This window comes from Echeneis naucrates, chromosome 22 (genome assembly GCF_900963305.1).
Source record: "Echeneis naucrates chromosome 22, fEcheNa1.1, whole genome shotgun sequence".
Taxonomy (NCBI): Eukaryota; Metazoa; Chordata; class Actinopteri; order Carangiformes; family Echeneidae; genus Echeneis; species Echeneis naucrates.
In genome coordinates this window covers 20,664,942-20,688,826 of record NC_042532.1, presented here as the reverse complement: position 1 = coordinate 20,688,826, position 23,885 = coordinate 20,664,942, and the positions used below count along the sequence as shown (strand labels likewise).

At 47.0% G+C, this 23,885-nt stretch overlaps 1 protein-coding gene across 1 annotated transcript in view; it reads left to right on the top strand.

Moving 5' to 3' along the window:
* Nucleotides 1-23,885, top strand: part of LOC115036041 (nesprin-2-like) — a 92,343-nt gene that overhangs the window by 46,334 nt on the left and 22,124 nt on the right. Inside the window, exons 62-105 of the mRNA XM_029494143.1 lie at nucleotides 42-2,109; nucleotides 2,413-2,747; nucleotides 2,847-2,991; nucleotides 3,059-3,259; nucleotides 3,339-3,598; nucleotides 3,741-3,900; nucleotides 5,630-5,773; nucleotides 6,180-6,320; nucleotides 6,449-6,625; nucleotides 6,923-7,060; nucleotides 7,180-7,365; nucleotides 7,450-7,563; nucleotides 7,691-7,843; nucleotides 7,927-8,025; nucleotides 8,127-8,243; nucleotides 8,872-8,970; nucleotides 9,449-9,511; nucleotides 10,008-10,088; nucleotides 11,756-12,028; nucleotides 13,089-13,262; nucleotides 13,960-14,196; nucleotides 14,526-14,648; nucleotides 14,794-14,909; nucleotides 15,053-15,152; nucleotides 15,448-15,579; nucleotides 15,997-16,344; nucleotides 16,465-16,569; nucleotides 16,674-16,793; nucleotides 16,877-17,059; nucleotides 17,142-17,315; nucleotides 17,691-17,807; nucleotides 18,592-18,785; nucleotides 18,892-19,030; nucleotides 19,238-19,450; nucleotides 20,169-20,327; nucleotides 20,459-20,635; nucleotides 20,758-20,913; nucleotides 20,986-21,129; nucleotides 21,304-21,474; nucleotides 21,775-21,908; nucleotides 21,978-22,182; nucleotides 22,500-22,682; nucleotides 23,076-23,183; nucleotides 23,580-23,734. Of these exons, the coding sequence (XP_029350003.1) occupies nucleotides 42-2,109; nucleotides 2,413-2,747; nucleotides 2,847-2,991; nucleotides 3,059-3,259; nucleotides 3,339-3,598; nucleotides 3,741-3,900; nucleotides 5,630-5,773; nucleotides 6,180-6,320; nucleotides 6,449-6,625; nucleotides 6,923-7,060; nucleotides 7,180-7,365; nucleotides 7,450-7,563; nucleotides 7,691-7,843; nucleotides 7,927-8,025; nucleotides 8,127-8,243; nucleotides 8,872-8,970; nucleotides 9,449-9,511; nucleotides 10,008-10,088; nucleotides 11,756-12,028; nucleotides 13,089-13,262; nucleotides 13,960-14,196; nucleotides 14,526-14,648; nucleotides 14,794-14,909; nucleotides 15,053-15,152; nucleotides 15,448-15,579; nucleotides 15,997-16,344; nucleotides 16,465-16,569; nucleotides 16,674-16,793; nucleotides 16,877-17,059; nucleotides 17,142-17,315; nucleotides 17,691-17,807; nucleotides 18,592-18,785; nucleotides 18,892-19,030; nucleotides 19,238-19,450; nucleotides 20,169-20,327; nucleotides 20,459-20,635; nucleotides 20,758-20,913; nucleotides 20,986-21,129; nucleotides 21,304-21,474; nucleotides 21,775-21,908; nucleotides 21,978-22,182; nucleotides 22,500-22,682; nucleotides 23,076-23,183; nucleotides 23,580-23,734 (9,021 nt within the window). The remainder of the gene's footprint in view (nucleotides 1-41; nucleotides 2,110-2,412; nucleotides 2,748-2,846; nucleotides 2,992-3,058; nucleotides 3,260-3,338; nucleotides 3,599-3,740; nucleotides 3,901-5,629; nucleotides 5,774-6,179; nucleotides 6,321-6,448; nucleotides 6,626-6,922; nucleotides 7,061-7,179; nucleotides 7,366-7,449; nucleotides 7,564-7,690; nucleotides 7,844-7,926; nucleotides 8,026-8,126; nucleotides 8,244-8,871; nucleotides 8,971-9,448; nucleotides 9,512-10,007; nucleotides 10,089-11,755; nucleotides 12,029-13,088; nucleotides 13,263-13,959; nucleotides 14,197-14,525; nucleotides 14,649-14,793; nucleotides 14,910-15,052; nucleotides 15,153-15,447; nucleotides 15,580-15,996; nucleotides 16,345-16,464; nucleotides 16,570-16,673; nucleotides 16,794-16,876; nucleotides 17,060-17,141; nucleotides 17,316-17,690; nucleotides 17,808-18,591; nucleotides 18,786-18,891; nucleotides 19,031-19,237; nucleotides 19,451-20,168; nucleotides 20,328-20,458; nucleotides 20,636-20,757; nucleotides 20,914-20,985; nucleotides 21,130-21,303; nucleotides 21,475-21,774; nucleotides 21,909-21,977; nucleotides 22,183-22,499; nucleotides 22,683-23,075; nucleotides 23,184-23,579; nucleotides 23,735-23,885) is intronic.

Genomic DNA, 23,885 nt, shown 5'->3' with positions numbered 1-23,885 from the left:
GTTTCATACCCAAAATTCCTTTTTTTTTTTGTTTGTTTCAGGTTACGAGAGCAGAGCAGCTCCGAGGAGGCAGAGAAACTGTGCTCCCTGCAGAGAAGAATGGAGGAGAAAAGGACGGTTCTCGGGGAGCTGCTCGTCACCTACACCAAGTTGTGGCCTCACCTCAGCCAGTCTGAGCGAGCAACTGCACAGACTCAGCAGAAGAACCTGCATGAGAAGTGGAGAGGCCTGGAGAGAGCTGTGGAGAGGAGCGTTCATCTGGCAAAAATCCATTCTCAGCAGCTCACCAACCTTCAGGCAGAGATTGTAGGTCTGCAGGAGCACTTGGGAAAAATTGACAAAGACCTCAAAGTCACATCTCCTTCAGTTACTGGGTGGAGTTGTAAGAAGGCGCAGCAGCTGATGGAAGCAAATGCTGAGCTTAAAGCTACCAGGCAGAAATGTCTGTATTTGCAGAAGCTTTTAGAGGAGCTGCTGCTCAGCACACTGTGGCAGAAGGAAGCCAAAGAAATCCAACAGGGACTCCAGACGGTCAAAGACAAACTCAGCTCCACAGGGGAGCTCGTGTCCACCCAGACTCAGGACAGCAGTAACCCCATCATGGAGAAGATCATCATGGTGATGAGGGACGGCCTTGCCTGGGCGAAGCAGACTGAGAGCGACATCGAGGGCAGGAGGAAGAGGGTGGCTCTTCTTCCTGAGGAGGTTCACCGGCAGATCAGAGATCTGAAGAAGCTGCAGTCCGAGGTGATGGTCAAACAGGGCCAACTGCAGTCGCTGGTGGAGGAGGTGACGGAGCTGCTTCCTCAGCTGGACCAGACTGAGGAGGTGCCCATGCTTCACACTGCTCTGGACTCTCTCCAGAAACTCTCCAAGTCCACCTCTGATCAGCTCGCAAAGGCTGTGAGAGAGATAGAGTCAGGGCTGCAGACCCGAGAGAAGCTCTCAGAGCAGATGGCAGATTTGGATTCCTGGGTCGTGGCTCATCTGCACAGAGAAGCCTGCAGGAACGCAGACAGTGAGCTCAGAAGCCCCAATGAACTCAACCGCAGAGCTCGACAGATTCAGGAGACGCTGGCTGAGGCCGATAAGCAGGCCGCCGTCTGTGAGGCTCTTTTAATGAAGAGTAAAGACATTTCCTCTGAACTCAGCGTCGCAGAGAACTGTCAGCTTTTTGAAAAGCTTACAAACCTCCAGGAGGACATCAGGGCCATTATTAGCTGTGAGAAGGCCAACAAAAAGGGAATGGATGAGCTCATCCAGACTGTCGATTCAAACAAGAAAAATCTCATCACCGTTGAGAAAAGCCTGATGCAGATGATGGTGGATCTCAACAAACACAGATTTCCCATCACAAGGGAGTCCCTGCAAGTGCTGGAGCCTTTCAAACATACAATTCTGGCGCAGAAGTCCCAGGTTGACCTTCTGCAGCCATGGATTCCCCAGGAAAAGGCAAGGGAGCTGTATTTGGTGACCTCTGAACTTTACAGCAAAATGGTTAGCCTGGAAATGAAAGCCAGAGGTCACGAGAGGTACCTGAACATGAGGCAGCGTGTGGAGGACCTCAGGGAGGACATTCAGGAGCAGATACGCAGGACCAAAGAAGACAACGAAGAACCGGAGGAGAAGTACAAAGTCTGTCAGACCCTGCTGGTCCAGATTCCTCTCATAAAGTGTCTGTGTGACGAAGCTTGCTCCAAACTGGAGGTGATCTCCGCCGACCTCTACCCCTCTCAGCTGACTGTAGAACGACATCGGCTGAAACAGAACGAGGAGAGCCTCGACACCTTGGAGATCAGGCTCTACAACAACCTCAGTATCATCGAGTGGGGCCTGCTGAAGGAACTGGACCTCGACTCGGAGATGGAAGCCAGCCACGCTTTTCTTCTGCAGACCCAGCAGGAGCTTCAGAGACTCGCAGTGCTGGAGCCGAACGAAACAGACGTCAACAAGGAGCACAGGAGGATCGTGTCTTTGAAAAGGACCGTGGAGTCAAGAATGAGAGCTTTGGAGGTTCTACAGCAAAACAAGGGCACGAAAAAAGGAGGCAGAGCCCAACGTCTGATGCTCTTGAAGGACGCAGTTCTCCATGAATGTGACGCAAAAATGGCAAGTTGCACTGTTCTCTTTAATTTTAAAGATGTCTTTCATGTCTTTGTGTTGACGTTAATTTCCCATGTTGGATTATATTCTGTGTCAAGTAGAAGTAGTTTCCTTCGTCTTGATCTGTGAAGAGTGAGCGAGTTAAATACACTAAATTACACAAAGAAGCACAGCCAAGTCTGACACATTTTTCCAAACTTTGAATCATTCTCGCATTCCTCTGTTAAACTATCAGAAGCAGAATATAATGGCCTTGGATAATGTTGTCGAACTGATTATATGGAGTCATTTGTTCTTGTTATATTTTAGGAAAGCATCTTGAAAGCCAGGGAGGCCCTGAGAAGCTACACCTGTGATGTGAATCAGGCGGTGCAGTTCCTGGGGGACGTCGAGGCCTCTCTGGTGCCACCACAGGGCTCTGCTGGACTCTGCTCTGAACAGCTGGAGGAGACCCAGAAGGCTTTGGTCGCACTGCAGGAGCAGTTCCAGAGCCACGTGGAGCGGCTGCAGAACCAGTTCAATCTGCATCCCCACCTGTCCCCTCAGAAGGTGCAGCAGCTCCTGGAGGATGTTCTGAGCCAGCTCCTGGTGAAGATGTCCACTCTCCAGGCGAAGGGCCACCTCCAACTGGAGCGGCTCAGCAGGTACGCCGCCATGTTTTCAAAACAGCTCCAATTTTGCTACATATATATTTCAGTGCACAGGTAATTTATTCTCTTTATTCTGATTTTTTTTTTTCCCAGGTGTGCGGAACAACACAAGAATTACAGCAAGCATTACGATGAAATCAGCCAGAGTGTGAAAAGCGCAGAGAGCAGCCTATCACAGCTCATCTCTGAAAAAGTCACCTGTCTGGCTGACTGCACTGAACAGGAGGCAAAGCTCAGAGTACGTAACGTTAACTTCTTACCAGCATTATTTGTTCTGGTGCTGTATCTTACTCCTTTTGGTGCAGGCCCTGTCTGAGGAGGTGGAGTCTCTGCTGAGGCGTCTGGAGGAGCTGAAGGAGTGGTGCCCAGAGCAGAGCTGTCACGGACGGAGGGAGGTGGCCGTGGCCGCCGTCTGGAAACGGGTGTGGAGGCTACGCCGCTGCACACAGGAGATGGCTGCTCGCAGTAAACAGAGGATCACAGAATGTAGTGATATCACCAGCTGCGTAAGTAAAGGTTGATACAAACATACAGTTATAAATTCAGCTGTCCACAGTGTAAACGTTTTCCATTCCTTCTGCTCAGGTGGAGAAAGCGTCTTCTGTTCTTGAGCAGGTGGAGACGGAGCTTCCTACAGGCTCAGGTTTGGAAGCCTCCACTGAAGAGTTTCATGACCTGATCCAGTCCTGGGAGCAGTACCAGGACCGACTGGACTGTGAGCATCGATCCCTGTCTGCGCTGGAACTACGAGCCGCCAGGCTGCTGGGTGTCCCCGCCCACCTGGAGGAGGCTCCTCCCACTCCGCTATGCCAGCAGCTGCAGGCAATGCAAGCCCGATACAGCAGGTGAGACGCTGTTTAATGTTTCACTGAAGATTCAAGTCAAATCTCCTGTAAACCGACAGACTCGTACATACTCAAGTAAATACTCATTCAACCGATTTTGTGGATTTCAGCAGAGATTCTGTCCCACTTTGTGTCTGTACAGTGTGAAGCAGAGCAGCAGGGACGGCTTAGAGGCAGCCAGGATGGAGCTGGAGGAGAGGGAGAAGAATCGGGACGAACTGCACAGCATCTCCGTTTGGATGGAGGCTGCAGATGGTCTTCTGTCAGAGATGGAGCAGAGCAGCAGCAGCCAAGATCTTCAGGTGGGACACACAGCTCACCTGCTGGTTTCTCCTTTTAACCAGTGGGAAGAAAGTGAAACCTGTTAAACTGTCAGGTTTTATTTCAGCCACAAGTAAACTGTGAGGAAACACACAGCGTGGGACAAACACAATGCAACTACAGTACACAAGCAGCTTGATCATTTCTGTCCTTATTCCATCATTCCTTAAATTAAGTTTAAAGTTTAATAGAAAGTAAAATACTTCCAGCTAATATGAAGAAAGAACTCAAGGAGGCAACTCCCCTTGGACCACGTCTTCAGTTCCCTCATTGGGCTCCTCAGATTTAAACAGCACATAAGAGAGGGAGCTCCTCTCTCCCTCCTGCCTGCTGGACTGTAAATAATGGTCTCTAATGAGACAAGACAGCGTCATCAACTGAACTGAAAACACAATGATGTGTTTGTGCTCACTGTAACCTCACTGCTATTTTTACGAGCTGCACGTGAAACACGGAGCTCGAAATCTCATCCACAGAACGTTACAGCCGAGAATGACGCATCACAAACATAACGCAATACAGTTAACATGGTAGATTCTTCCGAAGCTGAGCCGTCAGCTATCTTATAAATATGGAGGAACGCAGGTGAGAACGACCAAAGTGTCATCATTTATTCCCACTTTCTCAGGTCTGCTGGTCTGAAGTTTGGGAGGAATTTATGGTGAATAAAGCGTCCAGTAAATATGAAACATTGAACCCTTGACTTGGCTTCAGGCCCGGAGGCCGTTTGGAGAATCACTCTGCCCTTTGTCCCAAAACCTGAGCAGAGGCCAGCGTCTCCCCGTCCACTCCAGCTTTCTGTCCTCTCACACACTCACACACACACTTCCACTAGAAGAGGGTCTGTGTTGATGAAAGACCTGAACACTCCCTCATCTCCCCCCATCGCTCCAACCGCCCAACTCCCCCTCTTGTACCAGACACCTTTTGTTCACTGGTGTAAGTGGATCTTCCAGGTGGCCTTTGGAGCCAAGTCACTTCATAGATACACACACACACACACACACACAGGCATTGATATCCCTGTGAGGGCCTTCAGCACATTCCCCTGAACCTCCGTCAACCTAAGCCCACTTCCGAGTCCTTTGAAGGATCCAGGACCCGACAAAATCTTCTCCTTTCCAAAACTCGTTCTTTAGAAACGTCCTCGCAAACATTGACCTAAAAAAACGCACTTGTGCATATCAACTCACACACTGCTGTACTTACTGTGTCCCCCTCCCTCTCTTCCTCCCTTCCTTTGTAAGGCTCAGTCTCTCATACATACACTTACACACACACACACATCATGCTCAGTTTCCCAGAGTGATAAGATGCACCTCCCTCTTCAGCAGAGCATCGGACACTTTCAGGCGACGCCGTCTCCCCTGTTGTACTTCTCTCATTTTAAGGGTTATTTTTTTTACTAAATGTTTGTAGGTTTTTTTTGAAAAGTAGAATCTTTTTGAAGGTGAAAGAGTTTTTTTTTTTTTTTTTTTTACTGTCTGTTGGGTAGCTGAAGGACTTTGAGGAGGTGGGTTGACTGCTTAACACAACACTGAGAACACCAGAGACTGAGATGTTTCACAAAAAAGGATATTTTTTTTAATCTGACTAATTTTTACAGTAAAAATCCAAAGAGCATTAAAACATCCTGCCTTTTTCAGCGTTGATAGTCATCACAAAGCTGATTTGAAAAACAGAAAATAAAGTTTCTCTCTCTGGTTTCAGGAGGTCCACAGCCAGCTGTACACCCAGAAGGCTTTGCTGCAGCGGATCATGGAGAGCTTAAAAATGAAGTACACGCTGGTCCCGGTCGAGATCGAGGGTCAACTGCATGAAGTCAAGCAGTCGCTGCAGCAAGTGGAAGTGAAGGTACACAAGACACTGGTTTTAACAAACATGAGATAAAAAATAAACAATTAGGGAAAATTTGTTTCTCAAAAGTAGAGAAATTAGTTGAATAATGGAGGAATTTGAGGAGCAATTAAAAGAGTCGTCGTCTGCACGAGTTTCAGAAATGTCTTCAAAGGAAATGAAAGAATAGACTGAGATGGAAACTGTAGAAAAATGTAACCTGATATACAGACATCTCTAAAATGGTTTATCTGCTGAAATCCTCAAGAACACAACTAATTGGTGACTACAGCAACTCATCTTTGTTTCTTTTATGCTGATTAAATAAACAAATAGATAAATAGAGATTTTATTTCAGGGTCACTTGAAAACAACCATTTCTTCCTGTAATTGTTGACACGTTTGCTTCCAATGAACCCGTCAGGTGGGAGAGGCCGTGGAGAGGAGCGGCCCCGTCCACAGACTGGGGGCAAAACTGTCAGAGATCCACGCTGGTCTGAGTTCAGTCCAGAAGAAACTGGAACAGAGAAGTCCGACTGTGATTGAAGCGAAGATCACTCAGAAGGTGTGTTGAGACCTGGAGGAGATGCTTTCTGAGATCATGAATAAAATCTTCCCTGCCAGCACAGTTGGGATGTTCACTTTCCTCTCCATGCCCGAATAAATGAACGTAAATCCCCCCTCTGTGCTCAGCGTGTCTGGGACGACCTGGATGTGTGGCACTCGGCCCTGGCAGCGCTGGAGGTGGCCATGCAGGACTTGGAGAACCCGGAGGAGGCCTTGACTCTCACAGAGAGGCTGGTGGAGGTCCAGCAGCTTCACTCCCGACTGGGCAAGCAGGCCGAGCAGAGGACCACCCTCCTCAGCAAGGTCTGGACTCTGCTTCCCATCAGATGATGAGCTCACACAGTTTTTTACCTTCTAGAGTTGTATGGTGTCAAACAACGGAAAGGAAATCATGTTTTTAGTTTCTTCTTTTTTTTCTGCTTTTTTTAATCACCCAGACCAGCTTTATGTGTTCAATGTCTCACGTGTCCCTCATATTTACTCATCATCAGAAAAACATTGCTGTGTTTGTGTCAGCTTGTTCTGGCTGATCCATGAATAACTGGTTCTGTTCCTTGATGAAGGTTTTAGTCTAAATGTTCTTTGTGTGTTTCTGCTCAGATTCACACGTGGCTTCAGGAACATCAGGAGATGATCAGCAGCTCAAAGAGCTGGATGTCTGAAGCGCAGACGTGGCTGGCGGCACCCTGCACCTACACCACCGCTAAATGTCTGAGAAGCCATGTTAACTCTCTGCAGGTTAGTCCGCTGCACTCTGCTCCTCCTCTGTAGCTCTTCACCTCAGCATCACAACATCATACGTACAAAAAGAGAAATAAGAAAGAGCGTCAGCAGTATTCCTCGGTCTTGTGTTGCAGACGGTGCTGAACGACTCGGCACAGATCCGGTCGACTCTGCAGGGCTTCGGCTCGGTGCTGCAGGAAATGTCGCAGGTTTGTGACGTCACAACTCTCCAGCAGCAGCTGATAGACGCCGATCGCCAAGTGGCCGACGTTCAGAACAGCTTCGCTGCTCCTCTGTCTCAGCTGGAGCACGCCGCTGCTGTGAGTCCTCCATCTTGATCTTTTCAGCTGATTTTATTTTTGATGTAACTCACTTAAATACTTTGTGAGTTGTTGGATTTGTAGGAGGTGGAGGCCATCGAGACCGAGGTCCGGCAGATGGAGACAGACGTGGCTGAGATCAAGACTTTACTGATGTCTCCGGAGACTTTCCCCAGCCCCAGAGAGGAAGGTCTGAAGGTGAGACGAGGAAAAGAAGACTAAAATCACATGATTGTCAGTCCAACAGCCAGCTTTGCCAAAAAAAGGTTCACACTGTTAATTCATCAACTACAAAAAATGCTGAAGGTCTCTTTCATGTGAGCAGGTAATTGAACAAAAGATCCAGACCATGAGGAGAACGGTGGCTGAGATCCAGAAGTGTAAACCAGACCTGTGTCTCCCAGAGAAGGCTGAAGAGACTCTGACTGTCTTCACTGTGGTGGACAGTCTCCAGGCTCTGCTGCTGGACCTGGAGAAGGTCAGTTCATCAAACAGTAGATCAGTCGGTCCAGACTTATGGACCGGACCATCACTGACACATTTGCTTCACTCTTTCTGTAGAAGGTCCCTGCTGTGTTCATCCAACAGCCTCCGACACCAGTCCAAGTCAAGACTACCTCTCCGCCTGAGCTCACAGAATCCCCGTCACAGGAGGCTGAGGTTAGTCTGGGCCTCTCTCCATTCTCTGTGCTGTGCTTCGGTATCAGCCGATCTGGGCGTGAAGCAGACAAACGACCATGTTTGTTTTTGCTTTTCCTCAGACGGAAGAGAAAGAGCAGGGCCAAATCACAATAGTCCACGTCGAAGAGGATGTGCTGAAGAGGTCTGGAGCTGCACTGCTGACCGTGGAGCAGATCTCCACGACCGACAGCGCTCAGGTAAGGAAGCCGCCGGCCTCTGAAATAACTAAACTGATTAACACCACGACTTCACACGTCTACAGTGGTTTGCCACCAAAACACGTTTTCCCCATTCACATGAATTAACATCGCTGGATGGTAAAACTTGGTTTAAATTATCAGACGCTCACACTGTCATTGGTACTGAAACAAAGAGTAGGGTCATTGGTACTAACATGCATGCACACCCACTCGTACACATTATTAACATTGTCAGAGTTGGTTGTTTTCCCGTCATGCTTGATACTAATCTCTCTGTTGAAAATGTTTTGTTTTGTTTTTTTTTTTTAGCATGATTTTAGTATGAACTGTTATGAGTGCAGGAACTGGGACACTGAGCGTCATTGAGATTCATCACAGATACTCTCCGAGAAGCAAAGATCCCAAAGTTTCCAAGAAATACGTCTTGGCTTTTTTGCATCTTAAAAAATCTTTGTTGCATCACAGAGCTTTTCACCAAAAGTTTCTGAAAAATCTTGCTACATAACAAACACGCAGTATGTTAGACAGTCCTCAGTCTGTAGCTCAGTGTCCCAGCTGCACGTTTGACCAACCGCTCCCTCCACCCAATCCCCATCCGACCCCGTGTGACTCTGCACATCATCAGGGCGTGCGCCGGGCTGAAGAAGGGCAGCACAGAGTGGAAGAAGGTGGAGGAGGTGTTTTGTGGTGGCTCTGGGAGACTTTCCTGGGCACTTCTCCAGAGGTAAAGAAGGTCGAGAGCTGTCGTGGGAATTAAAAAAAAACAAATAAAATCATCCACTATCATTTCAATGTCCTTCCATCTTTCTGGTCTCTTCTCTGTCCCTTCTGGGTTGCTTGTTACCCAAAGACATCCACTAAACAGGCAGTGGGAGGGATTTCACATAATTCTGTTGATCAGTGATTCATCCCGATGTCATTAATCTCTTCATATTCGTTGGTTCCTTCACCTTCCTCATCTCTACTACCACTTCCCCTGCCTTCAGATCAAATCCTCTCCTGTGCAATCACCAAAGTTTCCATTTTTATTCTTTTTCAACCACCTGCACACCCGTTCATGGATGTAGTTCCTCCTCCAGAGGACAGTATTGAACAGTGTTTGTAGTTTGTGCCACATTGGTTTAACCAAAGTATTTTCTCTTTCAGTCATATTTCACCAGCTTTATTTAGACTGTTATAATATTTATCATTGTTGGTCTCAGGAACCAGAAGAGGCTGAGCCTGCTACTGAAAAGGACCCAGAACAGACTGAACCAGAGACCCAGGTAACTGAATTAACTGAGCTTACTTCTGTTTGAAAACAGAACCAGGGTATTTCAGTTTCCTCTCTTAAATTGTAATTGTATATATTTTTGACTTCCTTTAAATATTTATATCTAAAGTTGGAATGAATTAGCTCAGTTTTAATCTTTTATAGGAGGCAGCCATGATAAATTTCACTTATTAATCTTCTTCTTATCAGCTGCTCAGAATTTTTGGATTTAGGATTTGAGCTCATTTTAGTGTTGTGCTTCACTTGAAAGAGTGAATTGATAAGTTCTGCATTATATAATTGATTCCAATTCCCATATTCTTTAATAATAACTGATGTGAAGTGTAAAAAAACCCTTTTTGACAGTTTTATAAAACATAACACAAAATGTGTGTAACTTTACGTAACCGCCTTAAATTCCTTAACAGAATGTATGAATAACTGTGTGACTCCTTGTCTGACTAAATGACTGACTGACTGATCTTCTAACCCTGCTCATGTTTCTTCAGGATGTTGAGGGACCCACTGACACCACAGAAGCAAGTTCATCTGAAGCTTTATCTAGAGCCCAGGTCCTGCCTGAGAGCATGGTAAACACAGCCTCCACCCTAAAAGTCCCCAAAGCCACCTCTGGGCCGCAGCAGAAATGTGTAGTCTCCTAGATCTAGAACTCGATCGAGTAGAACCTTTCACTTTCTCTCATCCTGAGCCAAGATCTACTTCTAGATTTTTGTGCAAAATCTCCAAACCTTCCTGCAAACAAACAACGTCCGCAGCTTCTTCTCGTTGAATCTTTAGGCTACTGAAGCCAGTCCAAGTCAAACCTGCCATTCCTCCAAAAACCAAACCTAGAACGCCAGCGTCCTCCACAGCCTGTTTTAGAGCTTGTCGATTTCAAGGCTTCCTCCAGAATGAATTCTTGAGCAAACACAACTTCCCAGTGTGCTCCAGAATCAAGCCGACATCGCACGACTTGTAGGATTTTGTAGAACAGGAGCTCCCACCTCTTCCCAGAATCCCACTATCGTTAAACTCACTAATTCTGCCTTACCAAAATCCACAGCAAGTTTTTTAATACAAAAATACTAACCCTGCTCTGGAGCCAAACTGAGAACGTTCATTTGTTTGTGTCCCCTGAAATCAATTCTACTTCATAAACTCCTTCTAGACCAAATTCAGACACACCTCTCCAAAACCAGCTCGTTCTTCATCAGACCTTAGAGCTCCTCCAGAATCTGGCCCAGATTTTGAGGCTTCTAGAACTAGACTTGGGACTCACTAACTTCCTGTAGACTGACGTGTTCCAGTCCAGAACTCTTCTAGATTCCTCCTCAGAATGTCTCACCTTTAAACCCTCAGTGCATTTACATGGCAGAGAACTCCAGATTCCATTAATACAGATCAGTTTGGGTGAATTATCAGTGTCAACAGATCATAGATGCATTTTTCTAAGTACATGTGTGTTTACATGAAGGATTATTGAGCACATCTGAGATGGAGGTGACACAGAACCAGAGATGAGGTTGATGGTGACAGCAGACTGGATTATTTTAGCATGTGGGGTTGGATGTGATTAGATCTGCATGAACTTTTTATGCTGATGGGTTAATGTTTTTATAAGAGGCAGTGTTGTGACGTATGTTTTATAACGTTTTATAGAGGGAGTGGTGATTTAAAATAGCTCCTGATTGTTGAACTTCTCATTTACTGTCTGAGCTCAAAACGCAGCGCATATCTGTGACAATAAACTGTTTGCTTGCTCAAATACATCTGCCATTTGTATTTCCAGCTGGAAGTGGTAATAAAATTGTTGTTTACAGAGTAATTCTTACATTTTACTGGTCACTCCGTGTCTGCTTCGTCACTTAAAGGCTTTTGTACTGAAGAAATCAGACTGTCGGCCATGAAAATGCACTGGTGTGACATGATTACTGATTAACACACTGCTGCTGACGGGTGGAAACCTCCTCACTTTCGTTTGAATTCGTATTACTTCATTATAACAATTCTCAAATTAGAAGAGAACCGTGCTGTCAGCATCAATCTGAGAAAAATGAGGTCACTTCAGAAGCTGCTGTGAGGTTTTCACCTGAAGGCAGCGACACTGAGATGTCTTACATTATTTGGCATGTGTGCTTTACCTGTACGTTGTTCCACTTTTTGTCTTTCCATTCTGTTTACATATCCAGACAAGAGCACAAATACAAATAAACCCTGAACGGTGATCGACTCCTCCGTCTCTCTTTTTCTGTGTCAGGAGCTCATGCAGGGTCAGAGGGGTGTTGCATGGAGGGGGGAAGGCAGCACACACACACCTGATGGGGACTCGGTCATAAAGTCCCCAAACACACTCACAAAGCAGGCATGCACACCTGGTGAGGAAAGCAGAGCTGTCAGATCAGGAAGCAGTGAGGTGGACGGTGGCGTGCCCTCCGTGGAGACGTCACATGGTCTCAGAGCAGAGCGAGCGGAGGCCTCCACCCCCCTGCCTCAGGACCGAGCCGAGGGCCTGCACCCTGCAGCCGCCCCGGTGAGTCTCAGCATGCTACACAGTCCAACGACTGCTCCGGCTCACAGCTCTGCCTTCATTTACATTTACCTCGTGGTTTTCCTCGTGCAGAGCCTGAAGCGCTCTTCCTAAAATGCATCAGTCAGCTTGGCACCAAAGTTTCTGAAGCGGTCTCTCACACACTCAGTAAGAGCCAGCTGCATTTAAAAAGACATTCAGTTTTTGGCCTTTTTACGACACATGAAGGAGGTGATGTTGATTGGGCATGTTACTAACTGGAGACAGGCTGAAGGAGCTTTACATTAAACTGACTGAATGTTTGAGTCAACAGATTAATCATGTTCAAAGCAGCTTTGTTGACTCTGGGTGTTCACATCCTGCTCAGGCTGCATTATTTGGCAGCAGAATTGGCCTTCAGGGCTTCCACAGGCTGAATCTGTGGAAAGCTTTAGTTTAAAAATAAAAATAAAAAATACAGAATTTACAGAAAAAGTAAAATTCTTTAAAATATTTTTTCAGTTTATTTGTTTATTTAGCTTTTTTTGATTTGAATTTATTTTTTGTTTGTTTGGAGAGAGAAAGAAAACATTGGTAAGAATATCGAAACAAAAAAATAGACCAACAAATAGTTTTTACTTTATATATTTTTTTCTTTATATAGATGAAAACAAGATTTGAATTTCAGGGCTTGTGTGGACTTTTCATGGGACATGCTCAGAATAATGAATCCTAAAGTGGAAGCAGTGGCTGAAGTATGAAGGTGTGTTTGCTGTAGTGACAGCTATCAGCTCAGCTCCTCCCCCGACGCACAAGGCCTCTGTTTTCTGTTTGGTTTTTTGTTTTTTTTGTCCTCTCTGGCTCTGATAGTGAGCCGCCGTTGCTCCAGGAAGTGGTTTGTGCCACAGGTGGGTGGAGCAGGCAGAGCGAAGCAGCAGCCTTACTGAAAGTGACTGACAGAGGCAGGATTGGACTCCGGTGGACTCAGTTTACAGCCTGAGGATCCAGTTCAGCCCCCCCCTCCTCTCTACCTGTGACCCTGGAACAGGAGGGCTCAGCCAGGTGTGTTGTGTTTGTGTCCCAGGGACCAGAGGAGCCTGGACCCGGTCCCAGTGAGGGCGGCCTCCATGTCTGCCTGCAGAAGGTGAGCCAGCTGGAGCTGTGGCTGCAGAAGGCCCAGAGGAGCCTGAGGGCCCCCGCAGCTGCAGAATCATCCGCCATGCAGTACAGCGTGGAGCAGCAGCTCCTCACCTGCCAGGTAAGCCACGCCCCCCCCCCCAGTAAAACAAAAATCAATTATTTTAGACATAAAGGTTGAAAATCTGGAAGATCAAATATCCTTTTTATTTGATTTCAGGTTTAGGGTCATGTGACCCTTTCAGGTTTCACAAACTAGTTTTAAGAGTACAAATGTGACTTTCCAGCAGCAGCTCAGCTTCACATTTCCCTCCTCTGCAGTTTGACTGAGTCTCCTTTGTGATGGAGGAACTTTGGACCCGTCTGGTTCTACACAGGAAGGAGTCAAAGTTCAGCAGCCAGAGAGTGTTAGAGAGTGTGTCTGTCAGTGTCGTCGGGTGGTTCAGTAACACAACCTGCAAGTCAGCTGGATGTTACAGATCTGAGTCAGCTGTCTGCTGAAAACACAAACAGCATCCACATAACTGCTGTTTGTGTTTACTGACTCAAACACAAACACTCACTCCAATAATCATTATTTACTGCAGTCAGTGACAGTCCCTAAAGAAGGATTAAAGTTTCAGAGTTTCAGTTTTAAACTCGTCCACAGCAGCTGATCAGCTCGACTCCCACTGAAACAGACTGAAATAGTGAGTTATGATTGGCTCGCTGCAGATCCACAGCCACAAAAACCAGGGAATTTAACCTGATCTGAAAATAGTGTGAAGTGGAAGCTGCTGGGCGAGTTTGGAAAAAATAATGTGTGTGCTGATGTGCAGGAGATGTTCCTGGAGATCGAGCAGAAGGTGGCGAGCCTGTCGCCCCCCGGCCCGGTTTCTGACCTGCAGCAGCAGCAGAATGATGATGGTGGTGATGAACCGGGAGCTGTGGGATCCCAGCAGGAGGTGGCCGAGCTGCTGTCCTCCAAACTGCAGCTCCTGAAGGCTAACCTGGTCTCCTTCCAGCTGCTGCTGCAGGACAGACAGGAAGAGGAGAGCTCCGAGCTGCAGGAACAGGTACGGCTAGTTTCGGCAGCAGAAAACCAAACAGGTGTGAGGTGTGTGTTTTAAAAACCGCAGAGCTGATTCTCCATGAAGGCCGTAACAGCTGATCAGACCAACAAGCAGCTCCGTGTCGTGTCTTTCCAACACAGGATGAACTGGAATTTAAATCCAAACGGAGTTGGAACAGTTTCCTTTTCAACCTTCAGATGTTTTTCACAAAGATGTAACGTGATGATGAGTCTAATTTCTGTAAAAGCTCTCAATAATTTCACACACACACGCACACAACAAACACAACAGACTGAAGGAGTGTGTTCACCTTTCCTTTCCTGCCTCCTCAGAGGTCACTCTCTCAGGCAGAGTGCCACCTGGAGGTCACATCAAGGCGAAGCAGCAGCGTTCAGGAGATCTTCTCCTCACCAAGAAACAAACTGCTCAGACAGAGCAGCCTGCAGCAGCAGAAGGTACGAAGGTGTCATGTTAGATAGAAGAACTTAACAAAATCCCAAACTGTCGAACAGCTTGCATTAAACCTCACATCATCTTTTATGCTGGGAGGTGATGTAGCTGGATACAGTGCTGACTTAGAGGTGAAATGTTGTTGTCCAGGAGCTGGAGCAGGAGCTGAGTGAACAGAGAGGTCTGACTCAGGCCATCGCCCGGCAGGGCAGCAGAGGTCGACTTCAGAGCCAGGACTCCGAGGACGGCGGCCCGCTGTCCCCACAGTACGTCATTACATTCTTTCTCATTTAATGAAACGCTCGGTGAGTGGGTGAGCATGTGCAACATATTTACAAACCAGAGTGAACTGAAGGAGGAAAGAGGGAGAGAAAGCAGCGATGATTTTCAGCCTCTTCTCCGCCTGCAGGTGGCCTCCTGCTGAGGCTGATGTGGAGGAGAAGAAGTGGAATCGCCTTCACAGCCGGCTGCTGGCTCTGGAGGAGAGCTGGCTGCTTCCTCCCTCTAAGGTGGAGCCTTCATCATGACAGCTGAAGTGCTTGATTATCACTTTTCAAACCCCCACCCCAAAAAAAGAAGAGAAAGAAAAGAAAAATTGGTGTTCTCGCTATTCTTGGTTATCACCTTCTTTGAGCAGGAGGCACTTTGTTGTCTCTTCAGTGTTATGGGGACTCCTGCAGGGCTTGATAAGACTTCTGTGTGTCTCCGAGTTCTCTTTGGCTGTTTTTGTCTCTTTTTTCGTCTGCTTCTCTGTATACCCGACTCTCTCTCTCTCTGTGTGTCTGACTCTTTCTCTCTCTGAAGGTGACAGACTCATCTTGGAGACATGGTGATGGAACAGCAGGACGCATGATTGGCACACAAAACCTGAAAGAGCTTCAGACCCTAATCAGCCGCCTGGGGGGGCTGAAGGATGCCGCGGAGCGCCTGAATCGGGTGACTATTCCTCAGACAACAACCGAAGACTTTGGTCATGTCTCTATGAGAGTGGACATGTTCAAAACTCAGCAGCTATGAACTTCTGTAGAGTCTATGAGAAAGTTAGAGTAACACACTTTGTTAGCTTCTCTACTTGAGAACAGCAGAGCAACTTTATTGGATAAAGAAATAAACCAAATCACAGTTAGATTACAGACTTTTTTGTTGATCCACCGTTAGATTTTTTCATGAAGAAAGAAACTGGCATCAACCTGAGACGATGCTAAAATAAAAATTCGACTGTGTCTCCCTCAGCCAGGCTGTTCGTCCGTTTTGACATCACACTTTACAAAAACCAGAGCAGAACAACAAACGTGAAAGACGACAGGACGGCGTTGGACTAATTCACACTTTGACCTCCCGCTCTGTCCCCAGGCGTCCTCTGTGGACGGCTCCCATCAAACGCTGGACGAGGGTTTGTTCCAGGTGCTGCACGGAGCATCCTTGTCGCTGTCCTCCATCAACAACCTTCTGCGCTCTCCTGCTGGAACGACGCAGGAAGGAGATGCTGAGCTCAGGATGCTGCAGAGTCTGTCTGCGGAGCTGGATGCCCTGAACAGTGAGCTGGCCTCTCAGGGGTCAAAGGTCGCTGGCGTGCTGGGGTCAGAGTGTGTTCAGCGTTGTGCTGACGACCTGAGCAGAGTCCTTCCTGTCGTCCTGGCTGCTCTGAGCGGCAGAGAGAAGCAGCTCAGGAAGCTGCAGGAGGAGACGGCAGAGCGACAGGTCAGATATCAGAATGAATATGAGCCGGTCCAGTCCCTGAATTAGCTTCTATAACTTACATATGACTAATATGAACGACCTGGAGCCCTGTTGTGTTGTGTTGTCTGTCTAACCCCACAGAAATCCCTAAAAGAGTTGCATGCAGCCTTCTCCTCTAACCAGTCGGCCGCTCGTCACATGATTCACCAATTAAACGGGACACTGGGCCTTGATGACCAACTGCAGGTACTGTTTCTATGGAAACGGATTTTTGCATTTAGGGCCAGTTCAGACATCTGAAACAGTAAACGTGTTGAGTAGCTTCACAGGAAGGCGTGTTTGACTTCCAGGCTGTGATCCAGGTCCAGGAGACTCTGCAGCAGCAGGCGGAGCAGGTGGAGTCTCTGCTGGAGGGGGCCGAGCAGCACCGCCTCCCCGCCTCCCTCATCCACCACGCCACGCAGCTGCAGGTAGCTGCTGTTTGTCATTCACATGCAGTTGAATTCCAGACAGGCCGTGTTTACAGTCTGCTGTCCGTCCTCCCGGTCTGCAGGGGGAGCTGGACGTCTCTCTGCGGGGCGTTGGTGTCCACAGACAGGAGCTGAGGAGCAGCCTGGAGCTGCAGCAGCAGTACGAGCGGCTGCTCCACAGCCTGGAGGAGCTGCTGGCTCTGGGCTCCCAACGCCTCACACGGCAGCCCGACGTGGAGCTCCGGCAGCAGCTCAGCAGCCATACGGTCAGTCTTCAAAACAAAACCTCTCTTTGAGCCTCTCTGGTGTTTAAATGAAAATAAAGAAATCACTGATTTGTGTTATCAGAAGTTCTTCCAGTTCCTGGACCAACACTTCCGGACCCTGCAGTTCCTGACCTGCAGACTCCCAGAGAGCGCCCTCCAGAGGTGGGACGGTGTAGTGAAGGGCCTGCAGGAGGAGGCGGCCCGGCTGCAGCAGCTCGGACTGGAGAAAGGAACCAGCATGCAGGAAACATTAGAGGTGACACACGTTTACTTTATTACATCCTTTATTTGGAACGTGAACGTGAAGCAAAGAAATAAAAAGTGAAGAGAGACCATCCAACAAAGTCACATTCGTTCAATGTTTCGTTTCAATAATTATAAAAGAAACAAAGGCATTGATTTGCATTTTTTTCAGGCTTCAGCGTCTCTCACTTTGTTAATAACAAATTTATTGTGTAAAATTTAGAAATATGAGGTAGCTGCCTATCTGAGATACACTAAGCATCATCCTTTACCAACCCTAACCTCCCAAATGTATTTATGAGTGCCTGAAATAGTTTTTAAATGGAGCAGCAACTGGAATGAAATCCGACCAGTCCTCTGACCATCTTCATGTCTCCGTCTGTTTCAGATCTGGTCACGCTGGGAAGAGGACGTCGCCTGGTCAGAATCCCTGCTGAAAGAAATTGAGACTTCATTTTCCAAAATCCAGGAGGGGAATGATTCTGAGCAGCGCTCCATCTGTCAGGTGATTTTTTTTTTTTTTTTTTTTTTTCACAGATAATGGGAATAATTCTGATTTACAAAGATCATTTTGCAATGTTCCCCTCCGCTCTTAGTGCACATTCTCCACGCTGAGCTTCGTGCATTACACTCAAAACTTAATTGGCTCAATCAGATACAAGCGAATTGGTTGTTTTCTGAAGAACATGATGTTCCTCAGCTCTGATGTTATTAGACCTCCACCAATATTCCTTGCTGACCCCTTCGATGTTGGAAATGTGTCTCTTATTCATCTGAGAAGGACTCTCAGTCTTTAAACCTCGACCTGGACTCTGGGTCTGAAAAGGGAAGCCTTAAACTTACATCCTATCTAAAGGCCATCAGGGGGCGACACCACTGGCTGTAAAACAAAGTCAGACTGTATTGAAGTCTATGGGAAAATGCCCCTCCTCCTCCCTGATTTATCAGCTCAGTAAACGCTTTCCTGATAAGTTTCAAAACTTGAAGTAACCAGCTAAACTAATTCCAGCAAACTGTTAGCATTATGCTAAAATACTGCACAGCATAAGCGTGCAGAGGGGACATGGAGGAAAATGAAAACACCTCAGCGTCTCAGGCCAAATTCTAGCCTGGAAGTCACACCAGATCCAGATCAGTATGCTCTTAATTATCTTCTTCTGTGATCTGATACTAATTTGTGATGTCTAAAGTCTAAAGGTGAATGTGCAGCTTTACTAATGGAGCTTGAAGCGAAATGTGATAAGTCTGCTGTGTTGTAAACTCGCTGTAAATTGTGTTTGTGTTTGCAGGAGCTCAGAGGCCTTGTGGAGGCGAACGAGGGGCGGGTTAGTCGGATGCTGGAGGCGGAGCTACGCCTGAAGAGGTCAGGCCAGGTTGGAGTGGGCGTGGCCAACACTGAGCTTGATGTTCGCTGGAGAGCTGTGCACAGGAAGCTGCAGGATCAACACACCTGCTGTGACAGGAAACAGAAACTCAGGAGCAGGTGAGGCCAAAAGAGAAGTTCTAAAGAGTTCAAAAGCGTAAAAACATGGTTGGTTTTTTGGCTTCAGTGGTGCTGCGTTCAGCCTTATGTTTGGCTCTTGGAGCAGGTTTCTGCAGGACTCTGTGGTTTTAGCTGACTGGCTGAGAAAAGCTAGAGACCTGATCAGTCACTGGAGTCAGCTGACAGTCGCAGCCAATGAGGAGTCGGATGTGGAACAGAGGCGGGACTGTTTCCTCCAGTGTGTGGTGAGCTCACTTCCTTTAGGTTTTTTTTATTCAATCATTTGTGATTATTGAATTCTGCTTGAAGAAGAAAACTTCATTGACTTCTAGCGTCCACTGGAGTTGTTCCGTGATGTTGATGAAATAGAATGACGGTTTAAGGCTTTTCAGCGTTGCCTTCACGTTATAGACCCAGAGTCCATCATCCTGTTAAACTCTTTGGTCCTTTAGACTTTGACCAAAGAGCTGGAGTCCAGATCTGAGCTGAAGGTGATGGTGATGGGTGTCGGCTCCAAGCTGATCCAGATGAGGGAACCAAGACGGCCCTCAGATGGAAGTCTGGACCTGGACCTGGACTCCATCCAGTCTCAGCTCAGGCAGATAGAAGTGGACTGGTCCAGTCTGCTGACCGGTGTCCCCGTCGTCCAGCGAGCTCTGCACAAGGTGAGCCAGATAAAATATTATATTTGTGGTTATTCTTTTTTTTTAACCTCGTTACAGTCCTGTGTAAAAAAAATAAAAAAGGTTTCTTCTGACCAATTAGTTTTAAACATCCCTGCTGTGCAGCTCCTGTCCTGAGGACTCTTCTCGCCATCTGGGTGTGAAACCACCCCTCATCCATCTGCTCATCTTCCTTCCTCTACTTCTCCATCTTCTCCAATCTTTTTCCTCCACACTCACATCCCTCTCTCCTTCTTCTTCATCCCCTCTCGTCTCCTTCTTCCTGCTGTTCTCATTACGTTCTGCCTGCTCTTCTGATTCCTCATCTTTCTTTTCCTCTCCCCCTCTCGCTGCTTTTCATCCTCTCACTCAGCTTTTTTCAACTCCAAGCCTAAATTTATCTTTCTGTCAGCTGGCACACGACCGACCTTTGACACTAAAATGATTTTCAGCATCCAAATAACAGTTTATTAAACAATTTTAAACAATTTTAAAAAATTCTAAAATCAATGCTGGAATAAAAAAAAAGTATAAACATAATATTTCCATCTACATACAAATTAATTAAGAATATATTGTGATGTTCACTATTGTTATTTTTAACAGTAATGTTTTGTTTTAAAATTCGGTAATTCTATTATTTTAACATGTACATTTTCTTTTGACCACATGAAGACTAATCCAAAGATTGATGCTGTTCTTTTCTTGTCCTCTTCCTCAGCGGTGGATGAAGATGGTGACACAGCAGGAGGCGCTGCTGGAGCTGCAGGTCTGGCTCGGAGCTGCTGAGTCTCAGCTGGAGGAGCATCTAACTGGGACCAGGACCAGCCGAACATCTTTCACTAAGGCCGATGTCACGCAGCTCCTGAAGTACTGCAAGGTGAAGAGCTGAGATATCGAATGTTTTCAGCCAGTTGTGGTTGTTTTTGGGTCAGGTCTTCAGTCCTCATCCTGACTTGGTTTGTCTTGGATCTACTTGTCTGACCCGCTCTGCCGCTCACTGTCCCTCAGGAGTGTCAGACTGAGATGTCCGCTCATCAGGACACGCTGGACTTTGTGAACCAGGCGCTGCAGACGTGTGATGTTGAGGACGCCCAGAAGGGGCGCTACGACCAAAACCAGTTCTCAGAGGACCAGGGTCGTCTCAACCATCAGTGGCTCCGCCTACAGGAAACCCTCAATGCTCAGGTCAGAGAGAAGAGCATGGTCTCTGTCAGTAGGCGTTGATGTGGAGACATCTTTTGACATCCAAGATCAGCTTATTTTTACAAATCACCATCCGACAGTAGAGATGTGTTTGTGGATTTCAGATCCAGGAGGCGGAGCAGGATTTGAGGGACAGAGCAGAGCTGGAGGTCCGACTGCAGCAGGTCAACAGCTGGATCACAGATCAGAGGCTCTGGATGGACTCTGCTCAGAGACCCAACAGCCAGAAGGAGCTGCAGAGGAGCATGGAGACTTTTCAGGTCTGGACTCTGAGTGATTTTCTCTGAGGAACCTGCAGCCACGTTTGAAATCTCCTCCTGTTTGTGCTCCAGGACCTGGAGGAGAAGATCCAAATGAGGTCTGTGGCTCTCCAGGAGCTCAGAGACAAGTGTTGTGGTGGAGGAGGAGACGACAGACGCCACTTCATTTCTCAGACAGATAAATCCATCCAGGCCTGTGTGGCGCTAACACAACAGGTAAAAAGGCAGAAGGTTGTTGACTAAAAGTTGTGTAGCTGCACCGCTGCCTGAGGAAGAAATGAGCACGAAGAATCAAGATCGCATTTTAGAATTAGCTTCAAATCCAGCTTGAACAGTTCTTTGGTCTGGTCTCTGTTCGGTCACCGTGTGTCCCCTTCTTGTGGCTCACAGAGGGAGTCGGTGAGCCGGAAGCTTCTTCGGGCTCAGCAGGTGTGGGACGACGTGCAGAGGAGTCTGGATCAGAGGAACCTGATGACGGTGAGACTCCGTCAGGCTCTGGAGCATCACGGCCGACCTCAGCTGTCCCTGCAGGCTCACAGAGAGCTCCATCAAAGGCTGCAGGTACGACCGCTGCCCCCACGAATTTATTTCAGTAACTCCAGATCATATTCCTTAAAACTCTGAAAACACTCAAAATAAAAAGAATAGAACTATGAAAATCTCCAGTGTGTAAAATAAAAATAAGATTATATTGGATCCTTTATAATCTGGGATTGAAAGTAATCTACTGTAGAGCTGTAGAGAAAATGATGGAAAACACAAATAGTGCGACACTAATAGACACACATACATCTGTGGAGAGAGAATTCTGTAAATCCTGGATGTTGATCTGATGGTAACCACGGACTGTGATGTTTGCAGCTTCTTCAGAAGGAAGCCAAAGCTTCGTCACTTCAGTGGGACGAACTGAGTCGGACTGTCTTCTCCCTCGGAGACATCATGAGTCCTGCTGCTGCTGTCCTCCTCACTGAGCAGCTGGCCGGACAGAGAGACCGGTAAGATGCACACACACGCAGACTCACACACAGACTCACACACATGCGACTGATTCTCCTGTCCTGCAGGTGGACAGATGTGTGTGCAGCTCTGGACCAGCAGCTCCAGAGGAGTCAGCAGATCCTGCAGGTCTGGGAAGTTTACTCCCGGCAGGCTGCGTCTTTCTCCCAGCGACTCCAGATGCTGCAGAGCGACGCCACGTCTGGTCTGAGCGGAGCGTCGGCAGACGACAGCACCACGGAGAAGGTCGCTGTCAAGATTCACCGCGTTCAGGTGAGAAAGACGGAAAAAGATTTAAGATTTAAACTGAAAACTACTCTATGTCACATAGTCGGATTTCAGTTCATTTTTCACACCACTTCCAGCTCCATCTCCTGACCTTCCTCTGTGGTTTTTCTGTCTCTCACAGCAGTTTCAGTCACAGTTGCACTTTCATTTTAAAAGATTTTGAAAAAAAGACATTAAAGCAGTCGATTTACTCTTTTTTTTTCTTTTTCCGTTTTTTTATTCTTGTTTGCTTCTCTTCTGCTTTTCTTGGTTAAATCCCTAAATGCTGTAAGAACTCCTCAACCTTCCATGTTCCTCTCCAGAGCCTGCTGGAGAGGGCCGACATGCTGCAGGCCGACCTGGGGGGGGTGCTGGAGGCTTCCAAGGATCTGACAGGCCACCTGGAACCTTCAGCTGCCAGTCTGGTCCAATCAGAGAGCAGGTTGTTGTCACGTGGAGTCCTGCAGCTCAGCCAGACTCTGACAGGGCAGCTGGGCCAGCAGCAGGTACAACTTCATGAATGGATTTACGTGTTTGTGGGATTTTCTTTTTACCCACGCTCTGATTTCATTAACTTGAAGATGAATCCTGTTTAAAACATTTAAGTTTAAAAAGTGGAACAGTTTATCCAAGTTTAGAGTTTACAAAGCTAAAATTTTAACATTTTCATTCAACTTCCTGCTTATTTTTATCTTTCAATCACCTCTTTAAAAGCATAACTGTCAATGAATCACTTATTCAAAAGGATTTTATTCACTTTATAGTCATGTTTCAGTGTGTAAAGACTCAGTCAGAGAGCTGAGCTCAGTCTGACACCTGAGCACTCGGGGCGTCACACTGACCTATAAATTAACACACATATGGCCGTGTGCCATGTTGTGGTGTTTTGTTGCGTGTAGGAGGAGCTTGAGCGGCTGCAGGAGTTTGGGACCATCTTGGATTCATTGGAGGGAAACCTGGAGGTTTGGCAGCAGCGTCTGGAGAACGTGGATCAGACTTCAGACCAGGTGAGAGATTTATGAATGAATGCAGCAGTAGTTTGAGACACGGAGGCATCTGTGTGGTGAATAAGTTTGGTCTGGTCATGTTTTTTTAGCAAAGTTGGAAATTAGTCAGAGATGCCATTATATTTTAATTAGATATTTTTTCTCTATTATTTAATCCATAGTCAAATTTTATTTTCTTGGAAATGAATAGCTTTTGTTTTGCCTGTATTAAATGGAGATTTAAACATTTTAGGTTTAGTCAATGTTTAGGTTTATTTAAACCTAAACATTAAAATGAAACTAAATGGGGACAGAAGAACCGTGTGTGTAGCCGGTGTGTGCGCTGTGATGTCACATGTACGGCGGTCCAGACTGCTGTGATCCCTCTGAGTCTCTGAAGCCACCATATGTTCCCAGTCTGACCTCCTGGAGCTGAGCGGCCTCTCGGCTGACCTGGATGTGCTGAATGAGCTGAGCTGCAGCCTGACGCTGGGTGACGCTGCAGCACACCGCCTGCAACGCCTCAACCACCGCTGGGTCGACACTGCCGCCAAAGCCGAAGAGGCCTGCAGGTCAGTGAGGGAGTCGGGAGGAGGACTGATGTTGCATTCTCACACTGATTTGTTTTTTCATTCCAACGATGACAAAACTGGTAAAGAAAGAATGAAATCAATGAAAGAAGAGGAATAAATGTGTGGCACAGTCGGCACTAACCTTTCCTGA